Source organism: Gymnodraco acuticeps, unplaced genomic scaffold (genome assembly GCF_902827175.1).
Source record: "Gymnodraco acuticeps unplaced genomic scaffold, fGymAcu1.1, whole genome shotgun sequence".
Taxonomy (NCBI): Eukaryota; Metazoa; Chordata; class Actinopteri; order Perciformes; family Bathydraconidae; genus Gymnodraco; species Gymnodraco acuticeps.
The window spans coordinates 83,725-105,579 of NW_022990651.1; the positions used below are offsets into that span (position 1 = coordinate 83,725).

At 39.2% G+C, this 21,855-nt stretch overlaps 1 protein-coding gene across 1 annotated transcript in view; it reads left to right on the plus strand.

Annotated features, from left to right (window-relative positions):
• LOC117554885 (protein turtle homolog A-like) overlaps positions 1-21,855 on the plus strand; it is a 61,318-nt gene that overhangs the window by 34,121 nt on the left and 5,342 nt on the right. Inside the window, 12 exon segments of the mRNA XM_034229454.1 lie at positions 5,745-5,853; positions 5,855-5,891; positions 6,547-6,689; positions 9,623-9,763; positions 10,181-10,297; positions 11,985-12,135; positions 12,823-12,934; positions 14,653-14,846; positions 17,348-17,556; positions 17,909-17,993; positions 21,095-21,265; positions 21,662-21,698. Of these exon segments, the coding sequence (XP_034085345.1) occupies positions 5,745-5,853; positions 5,855-5,891; positions 6,547-6,689; positions 9,623-9,763; positions 10,181-10,297; positions 11,985-12,135; positions 12,823-12,934; positions 14,653-14,846; positions 17,348-17,556; positions 17,909-17,993; positions 21,095-21,265; positions 21,662-21,698 (1,506 nt within the window).

Here is a 21,855-nt window from a genome sequence, read left to right on the forward strand (position 1 = left end):
TTCCTTTTTCTTTCTTGATCCTCCTTAGCAACGGTCAATACAGTCCTTGACAGCGGTCTGTACTACTGGATTAACAACGTGTCACATGTTCTGAATTAACCAATCAGAATCGAGTATTCAACTAAACCTTGTAATATAAATGTCTGTTTGTTACTGATAGCCAGCTCCTTTTCTAATTAAAATAAAAAGTACTCTGAGAACTTTATTTAGCCTCCGTATTGTTTATGGTTGAATGGGCCGTGAAAAAAATGTGATTCTTAAGTGGGCCCTGAGTTGGAAAAGGTTGGGAACCGCTGTTTTAAGCAATGGATTGTATAATACAACACCAGACGACACAATGCTGTTTAAACATTCAATCAATCAATGTTTATTTATATAGCCCAATATCACAAATGTTACATTTGTCTCAGTGGTCTTCACAGTGTGTACAGAATATCAGTATGACAATACGACACCCTCTGTCTTCAAAGATGGTGGTTTGGTGCACTCCTGAAGCAGGTCAGCCAGATAGGTGGGGGGGGGGGGGGGGGGGGGGGCAGGTTGTGGAGGTCTTTTAGGTGAGCAGGAGGTTTTTGGAGTTGATCTGGGATTGAACAGGAAGCCAGTGGCAGTTGGATGAGGATGGGGGTAATGTGGTCAGAGGATTTGTTGTTAAAATGCATATTTAGCTTGAACTTAAATCACAACAAAAGGCAGCAAATGTAAAATAACACAGCAGTGCCAAAGAAAGCTCTCAGTGAAAAACTCAAATATATGGAGTGGTGCGTATTTATTCAAAGAGCGAGTGGAGTGTCTGATTGAGTAAAACCTTTTGGAGGGACATCATAATAAATAATTTCTCTATACACAAGAAGTTATATTTGGCTACTACTTTTTACAGGCACATCCGAGGTGTTCGACAATACAAACTGGAACATAGAGATGTTTTGTTGGTGGATCAGAAAAGTGGCTTTTTCGTAGTGAGGTAAGGTTTTGTCCATTATATTCCCTTTTAGAGATGGGAACAATAACTGCGAGATGATAATAGGTAAAAATGTTTTACTTCTTGTGATTTCAATTTGTAATGGGCATGACAAAATAAAAGCACATTAGAAAAGTTAGTGCTTTTTTGACTTTTCCATGGATGTTGTGATTATCAGTGTTTTTGCTTGAAAGTACCATAGGTGGTAGGATTTATCATCAAATCATATAGAGCTTTTTTCCACTTATTTGTATTCAAAAGTGTGGTATTCAGCTATAAGAGCGTGACTTTTTGATTTCATGTTCAGATGTTCTCCTTATAACCCTGCCCTCGCACTAAAATAGCCCCTGTTAGCGCTTTGATTTGCTCTGCTTCTCTTTCACTAATGCACAGATTTCCTGCGTTCATTTTTAGCCCTCCTCCCTTTAGTCTGTCCCTTCTGGGCTACTGTAGAAAACATGGACGCTGCATTATACTGTAGCTGACTGACTATAGAGTACATGTTTCCTATGTGAAGGGACACAATGATTATTAGCTTTATTTAAACAGAAGTGGATATTATAAACCCCTTGGTCCCCCAAAGGTCCAGGGAAAAATGTGCAGCCCTTGAAAATCAATTCATCAATTTTGAAATACAAATATTCCAATTTCTACTTGTAGTTGTCTGAAGTACTTTACTGATTGTATTCTGTATTTTAATCCATTTCCTATTCTTTTTAAGTGCAAAATCCTTTGGCTTTTTTACTTACTCCATTTTTTATTAAATTGTTTCTAAAATATAACTTTCAATTTATTTATAATAATATTAAACCAATTATAATTTTTTGAATCCTTGGAACATGTGAGATTCAGTCTCAGTGCTCTCATCATCACAGATCATAATATCGTTTTTGACTGAACCTTCACCCAAATAACCATAAAAGTCATGTGGTTTTTTTGCCTTATATAAATCTCTGGTTGTGTTTTAAATTGTGATGTGAACCTTGTTAAAGTACTTTGCACCCGATGCTTGAAAAGTCCTATACAAATAACGCGTATTAATATTATTATAGTTGAAAGCCGTAATCTAAGCCTATCGCCAGCCCTAACTTTAAGCTTTATCTTTTTTATTACTGCCGATTTTTATTCATATTTTATTCCTTTTTTCATTCCATATGTAAATATTGTTATATTTTACTATATTTTGTATTATATTTTGTATTTTGTATTTTTTTCTAGATCCCTACCTGTGTTTTAATTCATGTTTTATTTGTATGTACGCACCATGATGTCAAGTCAAATTCTTCGTATAAACCTACCTGGTAATAAACCTGTTTCTGATTCTGAAGGAAAGTCTTAAGCCTTCTCTTAATTGTGGAGAGGGTGTCTGCCATCAAAGCATTTTCTCCCATAAAAACCTAAATCGCCAAAATAACTAATCACTGCAGACTTAATGAAGACAACAGGATATAGCATTTGCCAAAAAATTCACGTAACACATCATATTTAACGTCCATCATGTTACTGTAAAAGCAAAGGATGTCGCTTGCCTGAAACTGTGGAAGCACTGAATGCTATTCTCTGTTGAAGAGGTTTGACAATAGCAGTGCTCAGTGGCAGCGAGAGTGAGTGGAGAGCGGTTCAGGATTCATCCACTAGACGATTGAACACTCTTAAAAAGCTGTGGCTGGTTTCGGATCAGTCGAGCAGGTGGAGGGCTTCATTTGCATTACTTCCCCTCCTGAACATTTCTCCATCACACATACTAATTCATCCAAATTACACTCGGGTTAATACTCCAGCTGATTTTGACAAGGAGAAAAGTTTCTGAGAGGCTTTTTGGAGCTGACGTATAATGCTGTTAACAGCTGAGTACAGCACAAGGATTATTCTGATCTGCTTTGAGTTAGCGGGATAAAAAGCTCTTTTGTCAAATGTTCTTTTTTCTACAATTACTCAGCTTTATAAGGATATCTCAGTTTCATGGGGGTTTGTGTTTGAAGCTTGGCACAGGAAGATTTTCTTATGAAAAGTAAATCATCATAGATAGAGGGAATATTTGTGGAATATACTTTATGCTTATGCCTAAAGTTGAACAAATAATGTTTTTTAACACGTAAGGAAAGACCATGCCTGACATTTATACCGTTGTTATTTTGTAATAAATCAATCTACAGAAAATTAACTGAAATCTTCTTAAGTGAGCTTTTATTTCGAAAAGAAACATGCAAATATAACCAGGAAAAGGAGAGGATGGCGAAACTTCATCCACATTCAATTTCAATTAATCACATTTCTCTTCTTTGTCTCATGAAATCACATTAAATACAATCCAGCAGCTGCAGTGTGTGCATTATTCACCGTAAATCACACACCTCCTGCTTCTTTCACAGGGCTCATGCATTAACCGTGAGACTTGAGCAATTGACACGCCCTCTCTCGCCTCATGTCCATTTTCTCCTGCTGTGGAAAACTAATTTATAACGGATACCTTGGGCTTTCCTGGATACCTACATTCGTGCAATATATGCCGTGGACGCGCATATTAATGTTTGAAATAATCAGCTGACGGAGATTAAGCTGGTTTGGTAATAATGTTACATCAGGATAGACAATATTATCCATATGGTCGAGGATATACAGGTCTGTAACACTCTTCTAAAACATGTATCCAAGTGCTGATGACTGTGGATTTTGATAATATATCTGAGTCATGCTTCAGATGTCCCTCCAACTATCAGTACTTTCTCTCCACAGAGTTGTTTTTTCTCTCTCCCTCTTCAGTTGCTGCTCTGTGTGTACAAGAGGACACCACAGGCCTTATTTTTGTTGACCTAGCATCACAGCCAGAATGCAATCAGGAAGCTGCCAAGTTCTTTGAGAGCTTGCCAAACACACTTTTTGGCAATTTTGTAGCCTTGGAGTACCCGAGGCACACTAGGGCCTGAAGTGGGCTCAGAAAAAGTGAATTATTAGAGAGTAAAGTTATTCACCATTTTATTGTAGATTCATGGGAAATGTTTTAATTGCTGCAATCTCCAACAGGCCTGTTGATGTGCAACCTGTTTGGAATAGGTTATGAATGGGACGCTTGATGTTCACATAACCAGGGGGTTCTGGGGTTATTTTGGCTGTTGCGGGTGCTTTCAATATCCGCCAGCAGATCTGCTGTGCTTGATTGTGGCTTGACATTGCATAAACATCACCGCAGTTAGAGACTGCAGATGGAACCTGTTGCCATCAGATGTCTGTAAGGATCCACCAGTGTAAAGGGAAAATATAGCAGTTGTTAACAGTCATGACTTAAAGGGCGTATTTTTTGGCTATAGCTGACCATAAAAGCTAGTTTAAAAATTGGCATTACTGTGTTCAAGATTAAGCAATTTATGTTGTCATAATCGCTGAATATTTCATTTTTATTTTCTGTATATTTAACGACACAGGGATTCAATTTGATCAAATATGAATGATGGAAACAACATAAACCCTCAAACAGAATTCAGTGAGTTAGCTGTTTCAACTTTTGAATTGAGTTGATTTATTAGCATAATTTAGGCTTTGGATTGATGCAGGAATGAGTCCTTTAACCAATAAAAGCTTCCATTTTAGCCCTTCTGGTTCAAGTCAATGAATATTTGAATGAGCTTTTGGTTTGATGCCTGAAATAGGGTTGATGGGAAACCAATTACAAGACTTTTTAACATTTTGTTCTAGGACATACTTTACATCCGTAAAAACTCTACTTGTGAACTGGAAGCTTTAACGTGTCTTAAAAGTGTTGGTTGCTAACAAGTGGCTAAATAAGAGTCTTAAACGTCTTCACGGCAAACACGTGTCCACCTGTAGTTAGTAGTGCTGAAGTCAGTCATGCAACCCCGATATAGTTTAATAACGTTAGACGACTACTTAGTTAAATTGACAGTCCTGATAACTGCGGATTGATGTCTGTACTTACCAAGAATAGTCCTTTTAGCTAAATGCTAATGTTAGCATGCTAACACGCTAACACAGATGTGATGTATACAATAACATCCTAGTTCAGCGTGTCAGCATGCTAACATTTGCTAATTAGCACAGTCAGCCAAATAATTAATGTCATTTGTTTTGTAGATATTTGGCTACACTATAAGACAAGTCACTCTTACTTTATGACGGCAGCCCTAGATGGAAAGTCACCAAAGCTATAATACAGTCAAATTCACACCATGACAGTCTGTGTAATGGTTGTTGAGATATTTCAGTATTGACCAAAGGGCCTAGAACTCTTGGTGATCATTTTTGGTTTGTTTGTCATTGCAAGCGACTTGTTAACATATGTCCTTTTTTTCACTGGTAATATAAAAATATTCTAAAGGGAAGCTAAATAGGTTGCTGTTATGTGAAGTGAAAAAAACAGTAGTCTGGGGAATTATCGGTGTCAGTAAAAGTACATGAGTAATCTGACCTGTATGGTAATGTGCCGCAATGTGTGACTGTGAGGCGTCCCACATATTATCAGCATTAGTAAGTTGTTGCAGCCTGGTACAGTACTCCATGTTTCTCTGTAAATGTAAGAATGTATAAAATGAGTGGGCCCTCTTCTACCCACAAACTGAAATGAAATGAATTTTCCTTAACCTCCACTGCACACAGTGGTGAATAACTCACAGGAAGAAGAGCAAAAAAACACTCCCACACTGTTGATGCTCACCGAGAGTGTTTGCCTTGACTGGAATGGAGGAGCTGAATTGCCTCTCACTGTTATTCACCAGCAGCTGGGTTTTTTTACATATCGAAGAATTTCCATCTGTTTTCTATTCTCAAGGTCTCTGAAGTCGCGGGTGAAGATCATGGTAGACGGGACTCTGCTCATCTCCAGTCTCATCCCTGAGGATTCTGGGAACTACACCTGCATGCCGAGCAATGGCCTGCTGAACCCCCCCCACCGCCTCCGCCAACCTCACCGTGAAGCGTACGTTTCTGTCTGTAGTCTGCAGTCATGAGCCCTCGTAATACATCAAATACTTCCTTTTTCTTTTTTCTATTCCTCAAGAGTCTCAACAAATCACTTACAACCAAAGTGGTTATTACGAATAAAACATGAATGGTATATTTTGCTAATTACTTTTCAGCAAAATATTTTATATATATATATATTGTACCTAATAATTATATACTACCTGTGTATTGTTAGCCTGTAGAGCTCTTGGTAAGTTGCTCTTAAACTTGAGTTAACTTTGTTGCCACGGCAATACATTTATATAAATAAATACAGAGGGAACTTAAAATGTACAATTTAAAGTCCAGGGTTGTTTTTTAACTCCCTTTCAGATAACATTTCCTCTGAGAGGCAATATGCTGGGTGAGGATCATCTCTGATAATATTCAGAACTATTTTCTCAAATGCATTAGTTAAAGCTGACGTCACGGTAACTAACTGTCCCATACACTTGAAACACCTGGTTTGAGTGTTCCTCCAACAGTTTTCTAACCAGAGTAGAACTTGTTTTATTGAGCCGACTTTAACACAGTGTAAAATAGCTTTGTCATCTCAATTAGCAGCAATTCATAACAAAACGATGTACGTATAAATTACAGATGTATTCAAATGTCTTTCCTCTGCTCAGATCCAGCCCAGGCTCTTCCGATGCCCCAGAAATCGTACCTCCCGACAGGTATGAAGGGAACGGTTGCCTGTCCATCGGCCGCTCAGCCTCCTCTGCTTCGTGTGGATTGGACCAAAGATGGAGAACCACTCGACCTGTCCTTGGTAATAAAAATGATCATTTCGGATTGAGAAGCGCTGCCATAACAGTGACCGACCTTTACTGTCCCTTGTTTTTGTCCGGACAACATCGCTCCGTTTATTGAACCCTGATGCTGCAAACATTACAGGATGAATCCATTCATCTTCTTTTAGCAGAGAAATGTCAGGCCCCGCTGCTGACTGTGGACATCTATGAGCCGCTGTCAGCAGCTCATCATGAAAAGCTTTTCTAACAATCGGCCAACTCAAGTTTTCTTACTAGCAGAAGGGCAACTTTATTCTTGCTATTGCAGGGCGAAGACGTTTTTTTTCGTTTTAAGTCGGACATTTTCAGTGTCCACTATTGGAAATATGCTTTCAATTGGACAGTCATTCCTTAAAGGACAGGGATGTGCAATCTTAAAAGCTTTTGAAGCAATCCCCAAGGAACTCCTTACTGCCCCTTGCTCTCACGTTTCTCTTTCCCCCACTTCCACTTCAATCTTCTGCTTCTTCTGATGGATGCGATGCGTACAGTATAGGAACCTTTGTAGATGAGAGGCTGGGGTACTCCTCAGTAGTGCACCACAGGATCTTTTAACCTCAGCATTTCAGATCGCAAATCCATATTTAAACATACTTTTGTTTCAAAATATAATCACAGGGTGCCAGCTTTTAAACCCCTTTTTTCCATCCAACCACCCACCCCTGCCCTCCACATGCTGCATTTGTCCCCCCCTACCTCGACACTTTGGTGTCATTGCGATGGACATGTCGTTGGATGAGCAGCGCCACAGGAAATGTGATCTATTCCTGTAGTGCTCCCTGATGCGCGGGAGGAGTCAGGCTGTTATTCTCCCAATTATTGCAATTCCACACTGGATGTCACAAGCTCTCATACACACACTAATACTTTCTCACAGCCTCATTCTGGGAAGGATAATGGCAGTTTTGACTTCATTAAAGTGAGAGCGAACCTTTTGCATTCATAGCACAACACCAGCCTTCTGGTGCGGCTTATTGGGGAAAAATGACTAGAACATGTAATGGCTTATAATACAAATGCATCAAAAAGGGATTTTCGAAGCTCTCCAGAGAATTTATATTAAGAACTGAGGGATCCATCTTAAAGGAAATGTCCATAATATTTTTTTCTTTTAATACGAACAGAAGACCACTTCATCTTTTACCTCATCTTGCAAAAGCTGAGCATGTACAATTTAATAGAAGATATAAATGATTTGCCCATTTGGCATTAAGTACCACTTTAGGGCCATGAAGTCATTAGGCGCGTTCCCACCGGAGTACTTTTCCCAGGAATAGTTCCCGGAACTTAGTTCCCCGGAAATCTTTAGTTCCGGAACTATCTTGTAGATCGTGTTCACACCGGAATAAGTCCCTGAGGGAGGATTACGCAAATGAAGCCGCTGACGTCACTTCTTCTTCTTCTGCTTTGGGTTTACTGGCAGGCCGCAAACAACTTCATGACGTATACTGCCACCCGAAGTCCCCGGCCGGAAGTCCCCGGAGTTGGGGACTGGCTTCAGTGGAAGCTGCCGGGACTCCCAGCTGCTTCTACTGAAGCCTTCCGAGCAAATCGCCCGAACGCCGACACCTCCTCATCACTCCACCGCTCCCACGTTTTCTGTTGTGTTGCCATAAGTTATTCTCTCTCCGTTGGTGCGCTAGGCTAATGCTAATAATGCTAATGCGAGCAAATAAAATGGCGGCTTCATAACACTTTTCGGAGTTTTACGGGGTGTGGTTTGCAATTCGCCCAGCCAATCAGAAATTGGAACCTTTTCCTCCCCAGGAAAGTACCACCTCTCTAGCAGGGACTGAAAAGGGGGGAAAAGGTTCCCGAAAAAAAGTTCTAGTTCCAGATATCTTTGGTGTGAATGCAAAATCCCAGGAACTATCGGAACTATTCCTGGGAAAAGTACTCCGGTGTGAAAGTGCCTATTGTGGTAATGCTTTAAGCCTTCATTATTTCTAATGACCAGCAGGGGTCGACTCCAATGGTTGCAAAAATAAGTGTTATTGTACAGAAGTCTATGAAAAAATTACGCTATTTCTCACTCAAATTGATATCTCAGTAAAAATATATTTAGTGAGTTTATGGTACAGTGTGATGTCACAGGTTTCTGTTTTATTAGAACAGTCTTTTACATTTACTTCAGTTACATTTGTGCAAAGGCTGTGTCAACATTAATAAATGATGTACAGTTTTCAATCCGAAGTTTGGAAATAATCGGCCAGTTTGGCATTAAGTACTTGAGCACTTAAGGGCTGTGAAGGCATTGCAAGATTGCCTTAAACCTGCATTCTTTGTAATTGCCAGCAGGGGGCAACTTCACTGGTTACAAAAAGTCTGAGAAAATTGCATTACTTCTGACAAAATGTTCCGTGTAAATGAATGATTTTCTCTGATGCAGCATGATGTTGATTTCATAAAGTATAGTTCCAGTAGAGTGAACAAATAAATAAAGCAGAGTATGCTTTAGTTGTATAAAAATATACTGGCAAGTACAATATACAAGCCTGTTAGTTGCTTGCCAACATAAGCATGCCACTTTATATCACACTTCAAATAAATCATGGATGCCCCTTGCCAAAAAAAGCGTTTGTTTTGAACAGAAGACCGTTTTATCTCCTTCATGTTCTTTAGATATCAAAAGCTGTTTTCATTCACTTTATATAATGCAACATTTAAGAGAAGTTTGGAAATAATCTGCCCGTTTGGCATTAAGTACTTAACCACTTCAGGACGGCAGATCTCACGAATTCTTCTGTAAATCCTTCAGGCGCAGCTGAGGAGCTCATGCGTACGAGATTTCCTGCCTTTTGGCTGTTTAAGCTCTCTGCTCATGTACTGCTGCCATGTATCATTCAAGTGTCTGTTTGTGTGTGCTAGCTCGTCTTTGTTATGTGCTGTGAGCCTTGTACATTTCTCTCAGTATCCAGGATGGTCCTTGACACCATTGGGCTCTTTGTTCATGACCACAGTCAATGACGATACAGCAGGTGTGTACACCTGCACCCCATACAACAGCTATGGCACTATGGGTGCATCTGAGCCAGTGGATGTAATACTACAAGTAAGTGTGCTCTAACTCAATGGATAATAACTACATTTAAAATTCATAATGTGACGCATCAAGCTCAGAAACTGCAACCAAATATGTCCTTTTAGTTCTGCTAAACTGTCCATTTACTCCAGTGTATGCACATGTTAATTAGCCATAAATGAACCCGTCACACAGAATTAAAAACTTAACTCTGACAACATTTTATTGACCTTTCACTTGGATGCGTGAGCCCCCCTGGCATTAATATAAGTCAACTCACACTCACTACAATGTTTCCCATTATTAGGAGAGTTAATTGTGCTGCTAATCCTTTTGTTATTGAGATAATCTCGTCCAAAACGGCGATAATCCAGTCTTTTAAAATCCCATTGTTGCTTTTGCTGCAATCTCCTTGATTCTCTGCTATGTTTTTCTGGAAATTCAAAGGACCCCCCATCATTCAGTGTCACCCCAGAGAAGGAGTACAGACAGGAGGTTGGCCGGACTCTGCTCATCTCCTGTCAAGGAAACCAGGACCCCACAATTAAAGTGACCTGGAGCAAGGTAAATTACCCTGTGCAGTTTATTCAATAATTAAGCAGTCCTGCTTTATTTATGGCCCTGCACATGTTGACAAGGACATCCTATGCAGTGTTTAAAGGCTGAAGGATTACAGAATTGTGCACTTAATAAAACATGTTCCTGATGTATGTCACATACTTATGTAAATATAATACTTTGCTTTATATCTTGTTATTGTTCATTTGTAAATTCAACATGTATATTTTCTACTTTCTTGTTTATTTATTGTCTTTTTATGCTGCTGCAACACAAACAATTCCCAAATTGGGATCAATAAAGTTCTTATCTTATCTTATGATCTTTATGAGCGGTTAAATTATTTTCTGTTTCAGTTCTGATTTGGTTTATACCAAATATATGTTCAACATTTTCATATTCGTCTAAAGTATTTTTCTAAATCCTTGTCTCTTTCCTTTTTGTAAAATGTTAATATATTTCTGTGAATGACTCTTCTACATGTTAGTTTGGGCAATGAGCTCAGTTAGGAATCATGTTAAACTTAACTTCACTGTTAGCTAGTGGCTCGTCGTAGCTCACACAATATATAATGTAGGAAGCGTTTGTCAATTGGCAAAAACTGTGTTGAATTTTTAAAAGAGCGTGTTTGGCGTAGGATGTTTAGAGGGAGGAGTGGATGGACGCCAACCGTCCTCTGCTGCCCTAGGATTTGATTAAATCCCACTTGTTATTATTATACCCTGCCTACATATTCAGTTGTACTGCCATTTTGCGCCAATTTGTCATTCCACTGTAACGCTTCGGACGCCAACGCTAAGCATTCTGTCAATGCTGCCATCTAGTGGTTGCAATATCATCTGTCCACTGTGTTGGTGCAGCCTCACAAGGCAATGAATCAGTGCTTTTCCTCAATACAGACATAGTGAGCTCTGGAAATCAGCAAATTAACCCCTCCCCCTTTTCCTGCAGGAAATAAAGGCTTTTAAATCATGACTCACAGACAATGGGATCAGAATCAATTAACAGTTTAACAAAGTGGCTGTTCATGCTGTGTAATTTACTTAATGAAATTAGTGATAAGGTACTTATTGTTTTATTAAAAACACAAAAAAGGAGAAACGCTTATTACTTAAGATGTTAATACTTTCTGATAGCAGTATATATTAGAGTTGGACATTATGACGAAGAATCAACATTATTAAACAAGTTCGATTTACCTTGATAATGATAAAGCATCATCTATTCTATACCATGTCGAATTTTAACAACCTTCTATCTGTTTGATGAATTGTATTTTTTTCAGTTGCATTTTTTTTTATTGTGTGTGACTTTCATGCTTAAGACATATTCTTATTCTTTATTAGCATCCCCATGAACACTTGCACGAGCATTGACTGCGTTTCGTGTCGCGCGTGAAACAAAAAATCAACATTGACTTGCTTATTGACTTAACTTAGAAAACAAACTACTTAAGCCAAACCATAATCTTTTACTAAACTTAACCAAGGAGTTTATTTAATCATTATTTAATTATTGACGTATTTAAAACTACAGCCGTTTCCTCTGAGGAAATAAGTCTCCCTTGAAACATAATGGACAACTCAGTTAATCTTAAACATATTTATTTGGAGATAGGCTTGATTTGATATACTGTATTTAGTGAGACATAGAGAGTTTCTTACATGTGTAAATATTCTTTCTGTTCTTGTAGATGGACTTGGTTCGTCGCACATCTTACGCCATTGAACGCAACGGTTCTCTGCTGCTGCAGCCCGTCACTAAAGACCACCAGGGGGCATGGGAGTGCAGCGCCACAAACCGCGTAGCCTCGGTGAAAGCAGTCACACAAGTCTTTGTCCTCGGTTAGTGGTCACTGGTCACTGGACATTTTTGTTATTTTTTCAAATTGATTTCTGTTTGAACCTCTATTGATGGCAATCTAGAGACGGCCTCTAAACCAGGGGTGTCCACACTTTTTTCACCGAGGACCACATACAGAAACATATTTGAAGGGCCGGGCCGCTCACTAGAGGTGAAGTATATTGCCTCATAAGTTCAGTTATAAGTTAGCAAAATCAATCAAAAGTAGGTAAATTATGCTTGATACTTGAATCTGATTTAAGAACAATAAACAGCCTACATCCCAGCTCTCCAGAGAGTTTCATTTAATTTGTTAGCAGCACATCCCTTACATATATATGAAGGGTATATTTCAAGTTTGTTATGTATATAAGTTATTGGGCTTTTTTCTTATCGATTTAGATTTGTTAGAACATATTTTCAAATGTAATTGGGCTTACTATTAAGTTAACACATGAACACTACTCTCTCTGTAATATATGTTTACAGATATATTTAATAAGTACAATACAAGAAAAGCTCAATTTTCATTTGTGGGCCGTATTCCATTATACTTTTTTAATTTGCTGAGGGCCGATTCATATTGTCCCGCAGGCCGCTTTTGGCCCTCGGGCCGTAGTTTGGACACCCCTGCTCTAAACTTAAGCGCTTTCAAGTTCTGGCACGTTCAACTGTTCCCTCCATTACAGGCACCAGTCCCCATGCGGCTGCCTCTCTGTCCGTCTCTCCAGGGGTGAGGCAGGCCAACGTTTCCTGGGAGGCAGGCTTTGATGGAGGATCAGCACAGACATTTTCAGTTTGGTGGGTGTAAAGCCTCCCACTTTCTTCTCTCGCTGTAACCATGGCAGCCATCGGTTGCACCGGTATTACTCTATTGATATCGAGGATGAGGAATTCATTTATCCGTTATCACCTCTTGGCAGCTACAATAAAAAATGCTGCTGCAGGGCATAATGCACTGGCCATGCTAGCTACAATAGGAGGTGACTGAGGGAAAAAAAGAAAGCGGAAGACATATGTGAATCTGTGCTTATTCTATTAGCTTTGAAATAATTGAGGATGTTTGCTTTAAGGTTAAGTTTTGATATGACAGTGTTGTATGAAAAGTGAGTCAAGGTCATGGTATGTACAGGAAATAAATATAAAACTGCAGCCAATGCACCGAAGAAATGTACTTAGTCCAGTTATAATGTCTTCCTTAAAAGGGTACTATTATGATCATTTTTAGGTTGATATATGCATATTGTTCCTCTACTGTGACATGTTTACATACTTTAATGTTCAAAAAGGTCTTCATTCACCTCTTTTCACCCTCTGTCTGAAACCAGAGTAATGGTACAGTGTGATGTCACAGGTTTCTTAAAATATAATTTCAGCCAATCAGTATAAACAGCCCTCTCAAGTCTCCTCTCGCTCTGCCAGCCTGACATGTTAATACCATATATGAAAGAAAAGTCAAAGTGCAAAGAAAAAATCCCTTTTATGGAGAAAAACAACACTTGCGCTTTTTCTGTACTGTAATAACGCGAAGAAGATATATTGTGAGCATTTTCCCTTTAACATTTCAATGGCAGTTTTTCTCATTGAGGCTAAAAATGGTAGCAGAGGTTTTTTGAAAATATATAACCCATGTACTTATGTCGATTAAAGGTAGGGTAGGTACAGAATGGAGGCACCAGCTCGAGTGCGCTAGAATTTGAAAGTACGCAGCCAAAAATAACGCACACATGACCAATGAGGGCACGAGATAAGTTTGTGCACAGATGGAAGGCTGACAGGCAGGTAGGCCATCCAGTTACTTTAGCCGGGCCGGTGAAAATAATTGGTCTAGCTTTTTACAGTACGACGGCTTCCACAGATGACATTTTTGTATGTATTTATTGTCAAAGCATTTAATATATTCATTGCTATCGGGATGTTAAGAGCATTCCACGGAATATAACAAAAAGTGTTTCTGAAGTGAATTACCTACCCCACCTTTTAATGCAGAAGAGAAAAAACACCAACACATTTCACGTGTAAACAAATCCTTGTCCTCGTTCATTGCTTTATGACTATAACCTGCAGTAACATAAATTGCCTAAGAAATAATGACCAGTCAATCATCCACAGGTTAACCTGAGTTTCACTCTAGCCTTTTCTATTTTCTCATAAAAGAACGGAACTTCTATAAAAGCCTTCATCTTCAAAAGTTGTAGCTTTCAGACTGATATTAATAATTTTCTAAAGTTCCTCCGGTTTAAATAGGTGAATAGATTTTATTTTAGCCTCTGGGTCAAGTAATTTGCTCCGTATAAACGAGACATCCGAATCCTCAGGAACATAAAACTGCCCATAATTTGAGTTCCCAGCTCTATGTGGAACAGCAGGGACACATCAGTGCTGTCTTCGCCCTGAAATCTGAAGCTGATGATGAGTATGAATGATTAATGAAACCTACTTTCTGTCATGTTTCATAAAACCAGACTGCCAGAATTCCCCGCCGCTCTTTTGTTCTCACTTTTTCTCTCTTTTTGCAGGGTGAAAAAGACTTCAGAGAGGAGTGTTAATGATGGGAAGAAGGTCTGGTTCTCTGTGCCTGTGCCCCCGTCTTCTGGCAGCAGTCTGCAGGTGACGGGCCTGTCTCCTGCCACAGAATACCAGTTCAGCCTCCTTTCCCAGAATAAGATGGGAACAGGACCGTTCAGCGAGATAACCACCATGCGGACCTTGGGTCAGTATCATTCTGCAGTTTCCTCTAAATCCGAGGATTATATGCCGGTCGCAGTTGCAGATTTGCAAAATGCTCACTGAGCTTACACATCTCTTATCAGGTCTTATATTTATCCTTGTTATTAGTAACAACCCACAGAATATTCAGGCTGTTCATTTTTACCCAGTGCTGACCATCAGTTTTGCCGGTTGTAAAGCCAAACGCTGCCAGCAGATTATATCAACTGTAGCTAATTAAAGTTGAATACCTGAGTAACTTGCCCAAAGGCCAACAGGAAGCTTGGTTAATATCCTGTGCTGTATTTTAAGATAAAACCTGGCGTCTGTACCCAGATAAAGATCCTTATTACCACTCTGCAATTACAACTTTTTGGTTCATTTAAGTTATCTTGACATCTTAACATAATTTGGTCAAATAGCATTACGAACACAAACCTAAACATATGTTTTGGGATGTTGCATTGTTGGTCCAAACTGAAATCTCCCAACAGCTATTGAATGGATTGCCATGACATTTTGGTATAGACACTCCTATCCCTCTAAGGACGAATGTACAGTTGATGATTTACAGCAACATCATCATTGCCATTTCAAATATTTGAAGACCAAACATCTTCAAAACTAAAGAATTTCCCAAAATTCTCTCAGCGGTCCCTTTTACCGCTTTCCTGACCATTTCCCGTTTCCTGACCATTAGCATATGCTAGCACTGGGGTCATTCCTATGTTCCTTAGTGTAAGAGATGTGTTAGGTTTGTCTTCCCATTTTAAATTACAAATGGACGAATAGAGATGGTTGATTCAAATGGATAGTGTCAAACTGCATTGACTCAAGTGTGGACATATCAAGGCTTAAAGTCAAGCAAATGGTCTTGGCAACAAATGTGGGTATAACATTACTAGACTCAAAGCTGAGGGTGTGGGAAATCAAAATAGTGATCCATTGAAACGTACATTTAAAAATGTTGCCTAGGGAGAAAACATGGCTGAGAATATAAGTTATTTTCAAAAAGGCCATGAGCTTAGGGGAAATAGTAACTTACCCTGGGAACATATAGGTCTGGGGGTAAAGACATGCTAACATGCTTAACTTAACAATTAAGATGGTGAACACGGTACAACATTATTCCCGCCATATTAACACTGTCACGCCATGTTTGCAACTGCCTCTAAGCCAGGGCTGTGACCAAATACAACCTCTCATATGTCTGGTGTAGCTGTTTTATTTGTCATCCTGAAGTGGATTGTATCTTCAAAGGTTTATTTCTGATCTTACAGATGTCGACAGACTTCCAGGGGTGATCAAATGTTCGCACTGTTTGAAATGTTTGTTCAGAGTCTGCCAGGGCAGTGGATGCCAAAGTTTGAAGAATTTTGCCGCTGGGAACAAAGTGTGCTTCCCGACCGAGACATAATATCCTGGGAGGTCAGGGAAAAAACTTTGAAGACAAAAGTGTTAGGCCTCCCTCTGACTTTCAATGAAATATTATTCAGAGATGCATTCTGACAGATAAGAGACTCAAAATGACCACCTAAGAAACGTAAAATAGAATAGAATAGTTTAATGTCATTATACATGTACAATGAGATAAATGCTTCTCCCTTTCAAGGGTGCCATCAAAACAAAAACAAAACATCACAACATAAGACAACAAAATACACGCAGCATACATACTTAGGATTAAAGAATAAAGTGCAGTAATTATTTCCAGGAGTATAACAATAAAATCTGTAATGTAATAAATAATAATAATAGTGTGTATTTATAATAATAATAGTAGTAATGATATATATGTAAAGACCACTAAGAACTGCCCACACCAAAACTACAGAGATGCAAAACGGCTACAAAAACCAATGAAAAATATGAAAAGAGAGAAAAAATAACCAATCATCAATAATCAAAGAGACACAAAACCACTTCAAAGAGACACAAAACCACTTCAAAGAGACACAAAACCACTTCAAAGAGACACAAAACCACTTCAAAGAGACACAAAACCGCTTCAAAGAGACACAAACCACTTAAAAGAGACACAAATCAAGTAGAAAAATACACAAAACAACTACAAAGACAACAACAATCACAATAGAGACAAAAGACGACTTCGAAAAGACACAAAATGACTTCCAAGAGACACAACACCACTTTAAAGAGACATAAAGAAACTACAGAAGAGACTAAATTAAATGATTGAGACCCACAATTACAACAGCCAGAAAGCGGCTAAATACCAGTGTTTTGTTCCTATGTTTGAGACATGGCTTTTTGCATGTCTGTGCCATACTCAACCAAAGGCTGCTATCAAATATTCATGTTGAGGTTATTGTGGCCCTAACAGACTCTAAATAACTAACATCAGCCCCAACCCTACTCCTCTCATACTCCCAAGGTGGAACATCTGTGGCAGTAGCAATTTCCTCCACAGTAATTACATTTTTCCGCCCGAGTGTATATATATCTGGCTGATTAACTGAAGGTTTTTTTCTTCTCCTGCATCAGATCCTCCGCTGAGGAGAAGTAAACTGAAGCCCCCCGCGTCGCTCACAGCTAATCAGAGCTCAGCAGGTGTCGTGCTGAGATGGTCCCTTCCTCAACCTCCGATCACAGGATTCCTCCTCCAATCACGCATCGAACAAGGCGAGTGGTTCTACTTGGACGAGGACATCGACGGCAACGTTAGCGAGATAGTCGTTCCGGGTTTGCTCAAGGTAACAAGCCGGTCGCACCGTTCCCCCTGAGACTAATCAGTCCACGCCACTTGTTGAATGCCTTGGAGATTTGTTTTTATAGGCTGTACAGTACATCCATGCCTTTTTTATGTTTGTAGACTCTCAATTATGCAGACTACATGGCAGCCATCACTTCTCTGTCATCTTTCAATATGCCTCTGCTGCCGTTTCTTCTCCCTGCCTTCTTTTTTTCTCTCGTATATAGGCCTACACAAATTCAAATGAACTTCATTAGCATTGCAGGCACAGTCCCCGTGTTGACAAAGTGTGGTTTCATCCTCTGTCCTCCCCACTGTGTGTGTGTGTTTGTGTGTGTGTGTGGATCTCTCAGGACTGTGTGTACGAGCTGCGGCTGCTATCTCGTCGCGGGGAGTTGCTGAGCGAGCCCAGTCCATCAGTCAATGTCTCCACCATGGGTAGGTGTTCGAAAGCAACCTTGCCCCCTTCGCATTCTCATCCCACCCCTCAGTTTCAATCCCATCTTCCTCTCTCAGTCTACTTTTCCAATTCTTGTCTCTCTTTTTCTTTATTTTCCCCCCTTTGTTACCAGCGTTGGACCGAAATTAGAGCAAGCCTCCAGGGGAATGCTGACCATTAGAGGCCTGAATGATAGAAATAACTCCACTAATAACTTCTAAATAGAGTTAGGGAGGGAATGTGCTGGTCTTTTCTGTTTCTTATGTGAATGTGAAATGAATGTGAAATGAATGTTTCATTAGATATGCTACTGAGATATCAAACTGAGGCATTTATAATTCCCACTGGTTCTGCAGGAGGAGTTTAACAACAATCAGAGAGATGGTTTGATTACTGTTTAACATAACTCTCACTCGATTTAGGATCGGCTGATAATGGTTATCATGTATGTAGATTGGCGATTAGATTAATTTAAAACTAGAAATGCCAAACTAAATGCAATGTCTAATTTCTTTGTCTTTCTTTTTGATGTTGAGGATTTGAAAAAAAAGACTATACAAATATATTTGTATTCTTAAAAATAATTTAAATGTCTAGATCAGGGGTCGGCAACAGGCGGACCGCGGTCCGGATCCGGACCCAGACGCCGACCTATACGGACCCGGAGCTATAATCAATACATTAATAGGGGATTTTTCGACACCTCCCGCTTTTTTAACGCTGATTTGGGTGACTTGTGTAATTCGTGGAGAACCGCAGAGTTTTCGTTTTGGGGGTGGGGAGTCAGTCCGACTGACGGACAACTTCTCACTTCAAAAAAGAAGAAATCTAGACCGCAAAAATAATTAAACAAGCGAGTACCTGTTTTTCCTGACCAAGGACAGGTTACTCACAACACGAGCGTAACGTGTCTTCACGTGTCTCGTCTGAAAGGAGTGCTGACAGAGAGCACCGGAACGCCGCTCCAGCCCTTCAAATATTGCAGTACCCATAAGGAGCCGTACACATGCCGCAGTGTTTGCGTGGCTGTGTCTTTAGTTTTAAGCACAGTGGCGATCTGTTGTTATTAGCATCTGGTTAGCTAGCTATGCTAACGAATTTAAAGAGCTTTTCTACAACCAGTTGGAAGAGAGGCTCAAATAACCTCAGCTCAGTGAGGTTAAGGCACACCTTGATATGATCATTATAGTTATTAATGATACTAAATGAAAAACGGGTATAAAATACTATATGACAGTAACAAAAAAGTTGTTAAAAACAACACGAGTTTAAAAGGAGTGATTTGTAAAATATCCAAAAAGACAAATCTGCTTACAGTTCTGTTTCATATGGGTGTTGAGAGATGTATCCATAGATCTCTTCATGTTGCTCTCAAAGTGCACCAGATTGATGCTTTTAACTTCAATATTTAAAAAAAAATCTTCCCGAGGAAACATGCCCCCGGACCCCCCTAGAGGAGGTTAGGACCCCCCCCCCCACACACTTAAATCATGTTCACATGGATAGGATACTAAATACATTTGCACACATCTTGTGTCCATATCTTTCTGTTTTGGTGGTCACGCCACACACAGTGCACATGCATGCATGCGCGAGTCATGGTGAGATATCTGGATTAAGAGGTTGCTTTTTCTTTGCACAGAATGAAGGAAAGGCCAAATGAATGGGCTGTGATTTTAGTTTTTTTAAGCAGAGGTTGAGTTCAATCATTTGTACGACCCTCGGAGGATGTTGTAAAAATTGAAAGGAAAAAGGTTCCCCACCCCTGCTGTAAATAATAATAAAAACCCTTGATTTTTAACTTAACATCTCTGTCTCCTATTGATCTGAGTATATTATAAAGAATAGCAGTTAATTGAAGCATTATGGCACAGGCCTTTGTCAGACGGTATATTACGCTGTTTTTTTTCTGCTTCGAATAGTTCTCTCTTTTTTCACCTACCTGTGTTTGCATCACTGAAACCAATGAGCACCTGCATGTGTATGTATGTATGTATACACCATTTCAGCCCAGATTTAAACTCCTGGCAGGACAAGCTCAAGCTCAATTCTCGCACTGAATTAAAAAAAAAGCGAGTGAGGGACTGCAATATAAGAGGGAAAGAAAGAGAAACTTTAAAACTGTTCAATTGTTATGATGTAAACACTGATATTGTTCTATAATCGTCTGAAACTGTTAAGTCATGATGTGAAACGGTTAACAAAGAAAAAGGGAAACTTTATTTTATTTATCTAAAATGAAGCACTTTTAAGATGCACATATTTTCAAAAGTTATTTTATTTATTTTCTCTATTTTATTTTTAAATGCAGCCCGAGAGGAACATTACACATATCCACAGTATTTACTGTATATCTGTATAGTTCAATGCTAATTGACAATAAATATTGTTGTTTATGAATTGTACTTTCGTTATTTGATTGGCAGTCAGTTGTTGATTACATGCAGACGTTAAGCTGCAGGCTACTTCAATATATATCACACTAATTCATAAAGCAAGTTAGACATTTTGATGTTCCGGACCTTTGCATGGGGACATTTTCTCTAACTGGACCTCGTTGAATTTTAGTTGAATACCCCTGGTCTAGATTATCAATGAATGATATTTGGATCAATGTAAAGTTTTGTTATGTTAACAATGTTAAATAATTAACTTTTTTATTTGAGCAAAACCTAAGATGCCTAAACATGTATACTGAAATATGTATTCTTTAATACATTTAATTTAATAACATTACAAATTATAAATTAAATAAATGTATTTTTAAATATATATATTTTATAATGGCAATAAATATATCTGCACTTTTAACTTATATAAATATATATATAAATAAACTTGCCTTGCCTTATCTTTATTGCTTTCATTAACATTGTATGGAATGTTATTAAATAAGAGATAATATATTTTATGAAAGGGAATAATTATATCTTGGCATCTTACTCATTTGTATTGTCTTATTATCCACTACTACTACAGCCATCAACAGCTTTTTAATTGAATGAGTTTGTATTTCGTTCATATTATTTGCTGACACTACAGTAACACTTGGCTTGCTTTGACTTTTTCTCTAACACTATCCCTGATGAAATGTCCACAGGGATGGAGATCTACCCCGCCACATCCCAGCTCCTAGAGTACGTCCCGGAGCCTCTTCTGGCCGGCGTGCTGGGGGGGGTGGGCTTCATGTGTTTGGCACTCGTCTTGCTGCTGGGGTCCGCCTGCTTCATCAGCCACAAGAGGGACGCCCGGCGCAGAAAGAAGAAGGATGGTAAAACGCCGCCCCCCCCCCCCCCCCTGCCCCAGAGACTCAGCAGACACTCACTTTGATGAACTGCATCATGAATATCATCATTTATTCAATAAAATATTGAAGGCACTTTCAATCCATTATATAAATCAAACCCCAGTGCATGGATTTTGGCGCTCCTCCTGTCCCGGCTCGTCCATCCAGTTAAAAAAGTTATCGATGTCATTTACATTACTTGCTTATTAGGGTAATTTCTCATTAGAGGCTGATAAATGTGAGTGTAATTAACTTTTTGGTCAAGCCTCTGGGCCTCCGGTCCTTTTTAATGTGCTCTTATAAGGGATGATTGTGTTTTTACTTCATGGTCAGTGTGGATGCATCTTAATGAGTCATCTCATCCCTCTCCCTCCCTTTCAGAGCCCCCTTCTGCCATTTATAAATGCCCCCCATCAATGTAAGTACTCCTTTATCATTTCATTATAACGTCTCCCATTGACCTTTCCCTCTGCTTCCCCATGAAACAAAATGTTGAAAATGCCACCACTTTAAGTGATTTTCTTTTTCAGATATTTTTCTTCTTCATTGTCATCTATTGCTGCTGCTGCTGCTGT